The sequence below is a fragment of the Tiliqua scincoides genome, chromosome 5, assembly GCF_035046505.1.
Source record: "Tiliqua scincoides isolate rTilSci1 chromosome 5, rTilSci1.hap2, whole genome shotgun sequence".
In the NCBI taxonomy this organism is placed as follows: Eukaryota; Metazoa; Chordata; class Lepidosauria; order Squamata; family Scincidae; genus Tiliqua; species Tiliqua scincoides.
In genome coordinates, this window is record NC_089825.1 from 74567906 (window position 1) to 74579898 (window position 11993).

At 45.0% G+C, this 11993-nt stretch overlaps 1 protein-coding gene across 1 annotated transcript; it reads right to left on the bottom strand.

Annotated features, from left to right (window-relative positions):
- Positions 1-1175: 1175 nt before the first annotated feature.
- On the bottom strand, positions 1176-11325 carry FOXI3 (forkhead box I3). The gene is made up of 2 exons (XM_066629208.1): positions 10764-11325; positions 1176-1768 (listed from the first exon to the last, which is right to left on the bottom strand). Exons 1-2 carry the CDS (start codon positions 11323-11325, stop codon positions 1176-1178), a joined length of 1155 nt encoding a protein of 384 aa, XP_066485305.1.
- Positions 11326-11993: the final 668 nt, after the last annotated feature.

The following is an 11993-nucleotide window of genomic DNA, read 5'->3' on the forward strand; positions in this document are numbered from 1 at the left end:
ACTCATGTAAAACTAAATTTACAGAGTTGCTTATTACATACCAATGAAATGTAAGGAACACACCCTTCCATACAGAACACTCAAGGTGTGTGTTCTCTTGCTAAAACTGGAAGGCTAGAACGGTACATCTTTGATACTAAGCTTTAGTAAAAGTGACTGCTCTGGAATAAGAGTCCTTGACTCCTGCATCCCGATCTCAACAACCAACCATGGAATCAAGGACATCTCTCCTTGATCAGAAAGGTCACATGATATAGCCTTCTAGGACTGCACTGCTTCAGGACACAGGTGTGGAATTGCTTGTATGAATGCTCCAGCCTTCCCCACGCAAAACAGACCTGCATTTAGAAAAAAAGTAGCACAACACAAACTTTCTCTGAGACTTTCTCTCTTGTTCCAAGTCCATCAATCTTAATGAAACTTATTGCCATTGAAGTGTGTTTATAGTTGCGACTTCACAAACATAGCAAGGTTGCTAAGCTGATTCAGTCCCACAAAAGTGCACAGCACTTTTGTCAAAGAGGCTAAGGCACTCAGACACATTTTGGTCTTGGACAGGCCTGTACAACTCTTCCCACTATAGGGCTAACAGTCAAGTTTTCAGTCCACAAGGGCTCTCCAAACCTCTGGTGCCTGCATGCCTGGGACTGTAGTTACCAAGCATGCAGCAGGTCTGCGCTACGATTTAGCAGAAGCCTCAATAGGTCATTACTGGCAAAGGCATCTGAACATTTTACAGGATCCAAGGCACTTTGTAAAATCTCTTCATCTGCTTCTTTTACATGACACTTGTAAACAGAGGCTCAAAAAACCAAAATACACAAAAACCCCAGCACAAGCTGTGTATTCCACAGCTACTTCTCTATATTTGGTCTTCTTTCTGGCTATTTTTTTTAAAACTGAGATTGCATTTCAACACTGAAAACTTTAAAGAACTCTCAATTTGTATAACCCTCATTTGATTCAAAACTGGTGGCATGCTTGCAATATGCAGAAAGGTTTCAAGTCTTGGCTGCGCTCTACACTTTTCATAAAATGTCAAGTGTTCAAGTTCTGGCACATAAAAGGCTTCCAGCATGGAGTTGGCTTTAAAATACAAGGCACACTCTTCCTGGATGCAGAATAAACTTAACTTGCTTGTTGCCTCAGGTTACCAAGTCTACCTGCCTAATGCCCTACACTTCAGTGCCCTCCCGAGCATAGATGAGGCTATTGACTGTGAAGTTGTATAAGTGGTTGTACTGGCCTGACTGGCTACCACTACCAGGATGGAACGGGCTGTAGTAGGTGCTAGCAGGCCCTGAAACTCGCTGCAGCTGCTCCGCAGGAGGGACTTCCTGGGAGGAGCTGCCAGAAGCGGTGAAAGTGCTGCTGCTCAGCGGCCCAATGGGGAGGTTTCTGGGATGCAGCTCATTGCTAAGGCTCCCTGGCAGGCGGCCTCCTCCGTTGTTCAGTGAGTTCATTCCACTGAAGAAAGTGCCCAGGCAGCTGGGAGTGGGTGAGACAATCACGGGCGGAGAGGGGCTTTTCGACAGGTCCCTTATGGAGGCCATTGGCTCCAACTCAGAAGAGGAGCTCCCTCCACATGGTTTTCCTGGAGCAGAAGAGACAGGGTGACCCTCCTCAGTCTTCAGCGTTCCCAAGGAGGAAACTGTGGATGTCACGGCAGAGGCACTGGGATCAGAGCGCCTCTTGCGCTTGCGGCGGAAATTCCCATTGTCAAACATTTTCTCACAGTTTGGATCCAGAGTCCAGTAGTTTCCCTTTCCTGAAGGAAGAGAGAAGGAGGATTAAAAATGGGATCCTTTTCTTTAAAAAGCACAATTGTACACTTCCTGAATATGACCTCAAGGCGCAAGCTAGGCATGTCTACTCCAAAGTAAGTCCCAATGTGTCTAGTGGAGCTTACTCCCAGGAAAGTCTGCAGTCTAGTTCCCAGGTTTATGTGCTTGCATCAGAATACCACCATCAAGGCCACCCCTCTAAAGCCCAAACTAGAATAACACACACTAGAGATAACCAAGAAAACGTAAGATTATAGCTGGCAACCACCTAAGAAATTCTTAGGTAATTAATCTGCCTTTTATCTAGTTAAATGATCAATCAATTAATTACTGAAAACATGCAAATTACCAGAAATCTTGCTTGTCAGGGTGGGAAGCAGGTGTTAAGGGAGGATAGGAAATTACCATTTAACAAACAAATACTTATTTGTTACAGGGGGAGAGTAACAAATACAGGGGAAGAGTAACTGGCCCATCTCACCCCAGCAGTGCCTATTCTAGTGGCTGTCTGCTGGTATTCTTTTGCATCTTTTTAGATTGTGAGCCCTTTTGGGACAGGGAGCCATTTAGTTATTTGATTTTCTCTGTAAACCGCTTTGTGAACTTTTAGTTGAAAAGCGGTATATAAATACTGTTGTTGTTGTTGTTGTTGTTGTTGTTGTTGTTGTTGTTGTTGTTGTTAATAATAATAATAATATTGTTCTTTGTAAAAAGAAAAAGAAGCTGTCTGTTTTCTTTTCCACTTCCCATTACAATTACAAAATAGTCTCAAAATCATAAATTAATGTGCCCTTCACCAGTAGCGTATCTAGAACAGTGCAAAATGTGAGTGTAAGCAGCCTCTTCCACTGGCTCTTGGAACAGAGCTTTGCTGTTGCTGCCTGAATGGCTCCAAAGGTGAGTGGGAGGGGTTGCTTACACTCACATTTGGGGGCCTGCACTACTTACTATGTTGCACTGCTCTTGCAGTGCCCTTCTACTACTACTGCCCTTCATTCACAGACCCACTAATTAAAATTGGTTCCAGGTTAATCAATTCCTGATTAAAGGTTAGAGTCTTAATGTTATTGTATATAAAAAGGAAAGTCAGAATTTGTACATGAAAATGTGTTATTCAGTTAAATGCAGAGTAGCTTTTAGCACAAATTCTCATTATACAAAAACTCCACTTTTAAGATTGAGAAGTCCATGTATTACTCTAAGGAATTCAGTGGTATCTGTCCTTTTTGCTCCAATACACTGTGGCCCCAAAGATATTAAAAGATTTCCAGATACAGATATTATCTCTATGTGTGTACCCAATATGGCTCAGTGAAGAAGCCTATACGACTGGTACTCAAATTGGGTCACGACCAACTAGCTCATGAAACTCTGCCTCTGGCCCCTTAAGGGGCAGGGGAGAGACAGCAACATGATCCCCAGGATCAAGTCACTAACGGGAGTGAAGTGGGGTGCTTTCACTTATAGAGGGCTGCTGCAATGTCCAGGAGTTACAGGGAGCCCACAGCCCTCCGCAGGGCTCCCTGAGAATGTTTTTAAAAAGTGGTTTGCGATCGCTTTTTTTCAATACAATAAGACACAGGGAGCCCTGCATTGCAGCAGCCCTCCGTAAATAAAAACACCCCCCTTCAGTCCTGTTAGCAACCCAATCCTTCACCCCCTTCCTCCCCTGCTGCCTTCATCTCCTTCCTTGCAAAGACTTACCTTGGGAGTTTTACTCCAGAGAATTTTGAGAACCCCTGGCCTATACATATGTCCAGGGTGCTGCATCCACGTTTGGATGGCATAAACAGACCTCCCGTTTGCATAATGGCTGGACGTATTGCAGTATGCACAGTTGAGAGAGAAAGAGTGTGTGTTGACAGGAGAAGGGGAGTTAAGTATAGTTAAATTAAGCCCAATGAATATCCCCATCAGCATGCACAGCCACATGGGACAAGATGGATCATGGCCCAAATGTGTTGTCAGTCAGCATTAAGAAACCCACATGTAATTACTGTATCTGTTGCCAGATATAGGTATGAAATTTGACATAGAGTTTGTTAAGGTTTCATGTGGTTCTCTGATAATTTTTTTTAGTGAACAAAATGACCACCAATTTTTAGCAAGCCATTTCCTTGAAGCTATATTTGTATCCATAGCCATATCCAAAGTTACCTTGTTTATTATAAACTTTAAGTTTTGTATCTTGTAAACTGCATACTATGAAATGTTTTGTTTGTAAAATGTGATGTTCTTTTTTATAGCTGCTGCAGCATATATTTTATTATTATTATTATTATTATTATTATTATTATTAATAATAATAATAATAATAATAATAATAATAATAATAATAATAATAATAATAATAATAATAATAATAATAATAATAATTTATCTCTGCTAGTTATCCTAAGTATCTTACATCCTTGCCTGGAATCAGGCCACCAACACAAAACCCAAATCCAGCGGTTCCCAAAATGTGGGTCTGTGACCTGCTAGTGGGTCACGACCCAATTTTTGGTTGGTCGTGAAACTGACAAGGCAGACTGAGCTATGTGCATCAAGGATTAAACAACCTGCTACTTGTGGGGAGTACTGCTGCCCAATCAGCATTATAGCCACAGACTTCAGCAGCTGGTAAAATGAAACTTTTAAGATGGGTCCTGATGCTAAGTTTGGGAACCACTGCCCTAACCCACTGGCTGTGCAGAGGGGAGTGAAAGGCCCACTGACCCACTATCAAGTCATTACAATGTTGTTAATGAGATGTGAAAAAGTGGGCACACCATTCAAAACATTTTCCTCTTTCGCCTTCAAACCTGCAGGCAGCACTTGAAATGTGCATTTTTATAGTCATAGCAAGGGTTCAAACTGCCATCTCCCTATTTTTCAAATGAACCTAAAACCATTTTGTTTCTTCTTCATGGATGCCATACATAATCAGCATCAGCATCCTTCAGTCTTGAAAGACTATGGTATCGCGCTCGAAAAGTGGTTCTGGATGCCACTGAGGATGACGTAGTTTGAATCACAACCATTTAGATTCCAGCTGCCTGCTGCATCCCAATATTTTAACCAGGGAGCAATGCCTTGTACCCCAGCCCAGTGGATCAAGATGATTCATCTCAGCAGGCATGAGCTCTTTGCTCCTGGAATCTGCAGCAGTTCATTTTTTACTTCACACACAAAATCTGTTGCATGAAGCAACTGTGAAAGCCCCTGTTAATAAATGCAAGGTATGCATAATCCTCATTACTGCACACACACACACACACACACATACACACCCCTTCTCAATTTTCTCTTTCACTTGCAGCATTCACACCCTTGCTGCAAGTTACATCAGAGAATCCTTCAGCCTTCCAGCTTGGCTTTTAGGGGGCAGAAGGTGCTGAAAAGTCATATCCTTGACCTTTTAATCCCACTTACAGTATATAGTCTCAGCTTGTTACTAGCTGAATTGGATATCCTGCATTCTATAAAGGGCCTGGTATGAGAATTTAAATACTTACCTACAAATGGAAGAACTCACTTCCTCACTCAAGGTTTACATGTTTTTGAGATTCTGAAACAAAGTCACACTCTACTACAGGCTGAATATCACTTATCGAGAATGCTTGGGATCAGAGGTGCTCCAGATTTTTCAGGGTTTTGGAAAATTTTCATAAACATAAATGAGATATTTCAGGGATCAGATCCAAGTCTCATTTATGTTTCATGTACACATAGCCTGAAGGTAATTTTATACGTTTTTAATAACTCATTTCTGCCCAGCTCACAAGTGTACACATTTGGTCCCTGCTGCGTATATGCAACGTTGGGCAGAAATGGCATAATTTTGTGCAAGAAACACAGTTTCTGTACATCAAACCATTACTTCTTGTACTGTTATGAACACATGCTGGTCAGCACCTGAGATAATGTTAGGATACATCAGCACTCAGAAAACTTCTGGATTTCGGAGCATTCTGGTTTTTGGAGTTCTGTATGCAAGATGAACCAACCTGTAACTGATTAGCACTGTAATTTCACCCACTGGATGTAACATGATTTTGCTTTTGCAAATGCTTTATGGCAGTTCACATCATAGACCTCGGGCTTGTGACAGTGTCACCCAAACCATGACAGAATGAAGTAAAGGCAAGCTTGCTCAACAATCAAACTAAACTATATGTTGCCAAAAATCACATCACTTGGTCTTCTATTTTGATGTGGGTGTGTGCGTAAAAAGCAGGCATGGCTCCCACAGCACAGTTCTAACAAAAACACCCCCTGAAACTGCTGTTTATCTCAGATGGGAAACTGTGATTCCCTCCCAGGGCAAGTAGCAGCTAAAGGGAGGAGGGGGTTTAGCCAAGATTTCAACCTGTTCTTTCTCTGTGCTGCAAACCCAATCTGGATTGGGGCTCACTGTAAATGTCATTTACAAAATCAAAAGCAAACTTCAGCCTGAATATAATTTGTAGTCTGGCTCTTACTAAACGTTAGGCCTAGATTCTGGCACCAAAACCAGGATTTCCAATCTTATGTTTGCGCCCACTTGACAAAGGCCGGGGAAAAGGTGCAAGAAGCAGGAGACTCACAGCCCAATCCTACCAACACTTTCCTGGGTCAAATGGGGCTTACTTCTGAGTAGACATGCATAGGATTGGGCTGTTAACCTGCTACAGCGCCAGGTTTCCCGACCAAGTTGAGAAGAATGATGGGAGGCTGGAAGACTGAAGTGGGGAAGCAGTTCCCACTCTGTCCCCATTCATGCCATCTTTGCTGCCAGAGTCCCACAATGCTTTTCCAACTTCCCCAATGTCTCCGTCCATCAGCAACCCAAAATGTAAGCATCTGGTCACTAGATTCACAATAAATGTCCAAGTTACCAGTTTCCTAAGTGACTTCTATAGTGCAGCAGTTCCCAAACTGTGGGTTATGACCCACAATTTGCAAGATAGCTGCTAACTGTCCTGCAAAAAGTAAATTTAAAAAGTTATTACTACTTGTAAATAAAACATTGTTTCTTTTTAAGACTCATAAACCTAGGTGGGTCCTGATAGAGTGTCATTTTAAAAGAAGGGTCCTGGTGCTAAAAAGCTTGGGAACTACTGCTATAGTCTTGAGATCATACTTTCCCATTTCTCCCTCCTTCCCTCTGTCTCTGAATGAGAGTTCCTTCCAAAAATGAAATATAAGACTTTTACAACTGGGCATCCCTTATCTGGAATTGTAAAATCCTGATTATTCTGCAGTACAGAACCAGTACTGATTATATCTCAGTACAGATATTGAGCTCCAATATCACTTTTTATGTTTTTGCCTCAGGAAATAAAATCACAAACTGTGTTGCGTGCACAAAATTATTTAAAATATTATATAAAATTACCCTCAGGCTGTGTGTTGAAGGAGTATATGCAACATAAATTAATTTTGTGTTTAGACTTGGGCCCCATCCCCAAGATCTCTCATTATTTTTTGCAAGTATTCTGAAATATGGAAAAATCTTATATCCAAAATGCTTCTGGTCCCAAGCACTTCAGATAAGGGATGCCAACCTGAATTAAAACTGGCTAGAAATCCTGATGTCCTCAAGCTGCTAAGTCAGACTGTTTCCCACAACTCACTGTCCCAAACACCAAAACAACTAAACTTGCACTTGTAATTTGAGATGAGCTTCCCTAGGTATGAAACAATGTCACTTGAAAAGGAACATTTTCCGCCAAATCAGAAATCTCAGTTGCTAACCCTAGCCAATGCTCAATAAGAAGTTCATTTCCATGCCCACTGGAATGGAAAAACAAATCCTGCTTTTTTACCTTCCTCCTCCAGATAAATCTTTAAGAACAATTAAAGCAATCCAAGTAGAATATCTCTGCTAGTTGCTCCCAATACTATTTTTTAACTAACTGCACCCATCCCAAAATTAAGGGATGTAGAGGAATGACCATTCCCAAGGGGAATGTTCTGAGTCAGAGAGTCTCCTGGGGGTGGATGTTGAGCCTTCTCTTTTTATCTGGGAGAATTCATTTCTTTAAAAGAGCATCAGAAGCAGCCAGAGAAGAATTTCTTGGATGTCTTCTCCCATCCAACTTTCCAGCACTGATGCAGCAGCAATGCAGCCCTGAGATAAGGGAACAAGCATACCCTTATCTTGAGGAGGCCTCTGTGACTGCCACCCACCATAGGATGCAGCGCATGCCCCACTGGCATGACTGCATCAGAGCTGGAAAGTTGGATAGGAATATGGAGATATGTGGATGGGTTTGAAGCTTGCCTTTCCTTCGAAGTAAACTTTAGCAAGCCCCTGAAATGTGTTTTCAAGCTTGGCTTGGGAGAATTTGCTGACACCCTAATTGTAACACTTCATGAGGCAATCTGGGGGAGTTGTATTGACCACATTCCTTATTCTACAAGCACTGGAAGTCTTGTTGTGGCATGCAACAATTTGAATAGAGGTTTCCTCAGATCCGAGACTCCTTAGAAGAAGACTATTCCTGAGACTAGTCAGAGCTAATGGCTTGATGTCATACCTGCTTTCTTCTTCCTCCTCCTCACAATGCAGTGACGCTCACAGCTTTCCACCCTGCCCTGGTCATGCACGCACCTTCTACACCCTAATCTAACTCTCCAGCACAGTTTTCAAATAGCCCTCACTATTATGAAGGACTATTATGAATTTCCTCTATTCTGAGCTATCTTTAATAAAGGGAAGGGGCAAGATGGTTGTGAGGAGCTTAAAGAACCACTCAGCAGAGAGCCAACTGAAAAGGACAGTTACCAAAGTAGAATAGAGACATGCCCGACCTTAACTGAGGCCACAGCCATTAAGCTTTGTTTTCCTGGCAAATCCATCCCTGGAAAATATATATAATAAGTGAGAAAGTGCCATGGAGTAGGTATTGCTATTTTCCCTCCAAGCAGCCCCATGGAATTAGGTTCTGTGACAGAGAATATGACTTTTAGCAAGTATCTTACCAAGTTTCTCCATCCCTCACATCTATTTGTCCCAAGACAGTTTCCCTGCCTCTCCAAATGCCACTGTGGTAACAATGTTCCGTAGGATAAAGGCCTCTCTGTAACGCTTGCTTGACCCATTTAGTTTAGTTTTATTAAACTACCCCACATACCTCACAGCCTACAGGTATTTAAGTTCGCCTAGTATGATTCTTCCTGGTTCATGATTTATCTACCACAGAAAGTTTCAACTTTTCTGTCTTGATTGGATTGCCAGGAACTCCTGAGCCTTGAGCACTACAAAGAATTCTGAGGGTATGTTCCAGGGTCCACACAAGTCACTAGCCAGATCTCTTGAGCATAACTTTTGCTCACTCAGATTGTTTCTAACTGCATATGTGTACTTTATCACATTTGCCAAGGAGTGACTAATTATGCCAAATAGCCAATTCATGTGCTAAAACGTTCGTTAGAAAACATCAGAATTTATATAACATTTTTTTGAAAGTTCAAAGCACCTCAAGTGCTTTATGTCGGTAACCCTTTACAGCACATGTATAGGGTAGGTCAGTATTACTATCCCTGTGTGGTGGTTGGGGGCATAGAAAGTCTGCTTCTTTATTAAGACCAAAGGTCTTCAAATTTACATCCCAAGTTCCTGAGCCAATGGGCAACAACACATTTGTTTAACATGTACTGTATGCCACTTTGGAAATTTTATTTAAAAATTAAATGGGAGATATAAATCCTTCCAACAAATAAATAGCATCTCACATTCCCATAAAAATCCAGACACGGTGATTGTTCATAAAAGCAATTACATAACAGAAATATGAAAAGGGCAAGTTTGCATCCTGAATACATTCAAGTACAGGTATGCAGGGCATACTTTAGTTAGGAGCTGTGTTAATCTGTTAATCTGGAGTATTTCATACACAGCAATTTTCACCCTTGTATATGCTGCTAACTATGATGAATTAGAATTCCCAACCAAACACATGCTCAAAATGCCTTTTGTGGTTAAGCATGCCTTGTGTGGTTCCTAACTAAAGGTATGCCCTGCAAAAGGTTGTCCTTAGGATGAGTCTCTCAGAAAGGTTGGGTGTAGGATTGAAGGTTGAATCACTTGACTCAATTGTGTGATTCCCTAATCTTTTTTAGCTGTAGTTACTTTTTCACTGTGCATCTCTTTACTGAAAACACCAAGATGATCCTATCTTGGAAGGGACCAACTGGAACCCTTGTATATGCTGCTAACTATGGTGAATTAGCATTCCCAACCACACACATGCTCAAAATGCATTTTGGGGCTAAGCAACAGCTCCAGATTATTTTGTCCACAGTAATTGCCATCCTTGTATATGCTGTACCTTGTTCCAGTTGGACTCATCCTAAGGACAATCTTTTGCAGTGGAGAGTTAGTACCCAGGAGTATAGCAGATCTTACTAAGAAGTATGGATAGGCCTGTAGCCTCACTTATTATGCAAATCCCAACAAAATCAAAAGGGAAGTTCTTCTGAAGAAACTTGTTTAGGACTGACCAGTGGGGTAACAGGAAGTCCCACTAGAACAGAATGGGATGTATTTTCCCACGATCTGCAGCAAGTTGGGGTGGGCAAACTTTCAACTTTAGGGATCCTGAACCTTTAACAACTGTATGGAAGAGGGAATTTCAGCAGGTGCAGCTTCACAGATGACAAGCTGCACCTACTGAAGTAATCTTTCCTACACAATAGCTAAAAGTCCAGGATCCCTCAAGTTGAAAGTCTGCCCACCCTTGGACTAAGCCGAAGCCACCCTGCTTAAAGGCGCAGCTTCCAAGGACTTGCAAGGAATTCCAGTATTGCAGGCTGCAATCCCAGGCATGCTTTCCTGGGAGCCCCAGCCCCATTGAACTCAATGGAGCTTACTTCTGAGTAGACACGGCTAGGCTTGGGCTGCCAAAGTTCACACCCCCCACCCAGGCCCCACGAGCGCGCAGCTGGGCGAGGAGGCGCAGGCGCTCTGCACACGCTCGGAGGCGCTCTTCCCCCCTCAAGCCAGGCACGCACCGGGGTCGTCCTCGTCGCGGGGCACCTTGCGGAAGCAGTCGTTGAGGCTGAGGTTGTGGCGGATGGAGTTCTGCCAGCCGGCCTTGCTGCGCTTGTAGAAGGGGAAGTTGTCGGCCACGTACTGGTAGATGTGGCTGAGCGTGAGCTTGCGCTCGGGCGCGCTCTGGATGGCCATGGCGATGAGCGCCGAGTAGGAGTAGGGCGGGCGCACCAGGCGCAGCAGCTCCTCCTGGCTCGCCAGGCTCAGCCAGCCCAGCTCCGACGGCGCGGGCGAGGGCGAGCCCGCGCCGGCCCCCGCCGCGCCTGCCGCCGCGCCCAGCAGCTGCGGCCCCCCGACGCCCCGCGGAGGGCAGCCGTAGGGCAGGAAGGGCGCCCCGGAGCCCCCGCCGCCGCTCTGCACGTAGGGGCCGGCGCCGCTCACGCCCCACAGGTAGCCGGCTGCGCTCGGCGGAGCCCCGTAGTCCCCCAGCGCGTAGGGCGCCGCCGAAGGTCTCTGCCCCGAAGCGCCCGCAGCCACCGCCTGCGGGTAGACGCTGAAGGCGTCGCTGCAGTACACGGCCATGGCGGGGACGTCCCGTCTGCTGCTGCTGCGCGGCACGGAGCGAAGGGGCTGCCCGCGGGCGGCACTGGCTGGCGCTGCCGGAGCTCTTCGCCTAGGCGGCGGCGAGGCGGAGGAGGGGGGCAGGCGCAGCACAGGTGTCCGTCCCCGCCCAGAGTCTCTCCTCCTCTCCCGCTCCGTCCTTATAGCGCCCTCCCAGCCTCCCTGCCCGGGGCCCGGGCGCCTGAGTGGAGAAGGAGGGGCTCCCCGGGGTCCGCGTGGCAAAGCAGCGCCCCATCAAGAAGGCGCCGGCAGCAGGAAGGCCAGCCTGTCTGCCTGTCCCGCCCTCCGCCTGCACCTCGACGGGACTGGGCCCACAATCCTGTCCACACTTCCCTGATCCCACACACTTCCCACACGGAAGCCTGATCCTCCCTTGGAAACTGGTCTTCCAAGGATCCTCACAAAGCGCACGTGGGCAGCCGATCCCATGCATGTCTGCTCAGAAGTCAGTCCCATTCTAGTCGATGTGACTTACTCCCAGGAAAGTGTGGGTGGGATTGCAGCCTTAAACCCAAGGATCTGGGAATTTGCATCTGCTGCACTTGGCTCCCAAGGAACGCGGGTTTCCAAGCCTCGGAACAAAAAGGTGTCGCAGAAGCGCGCTCAGGTTGGCAAAGGGATTTGCAGGC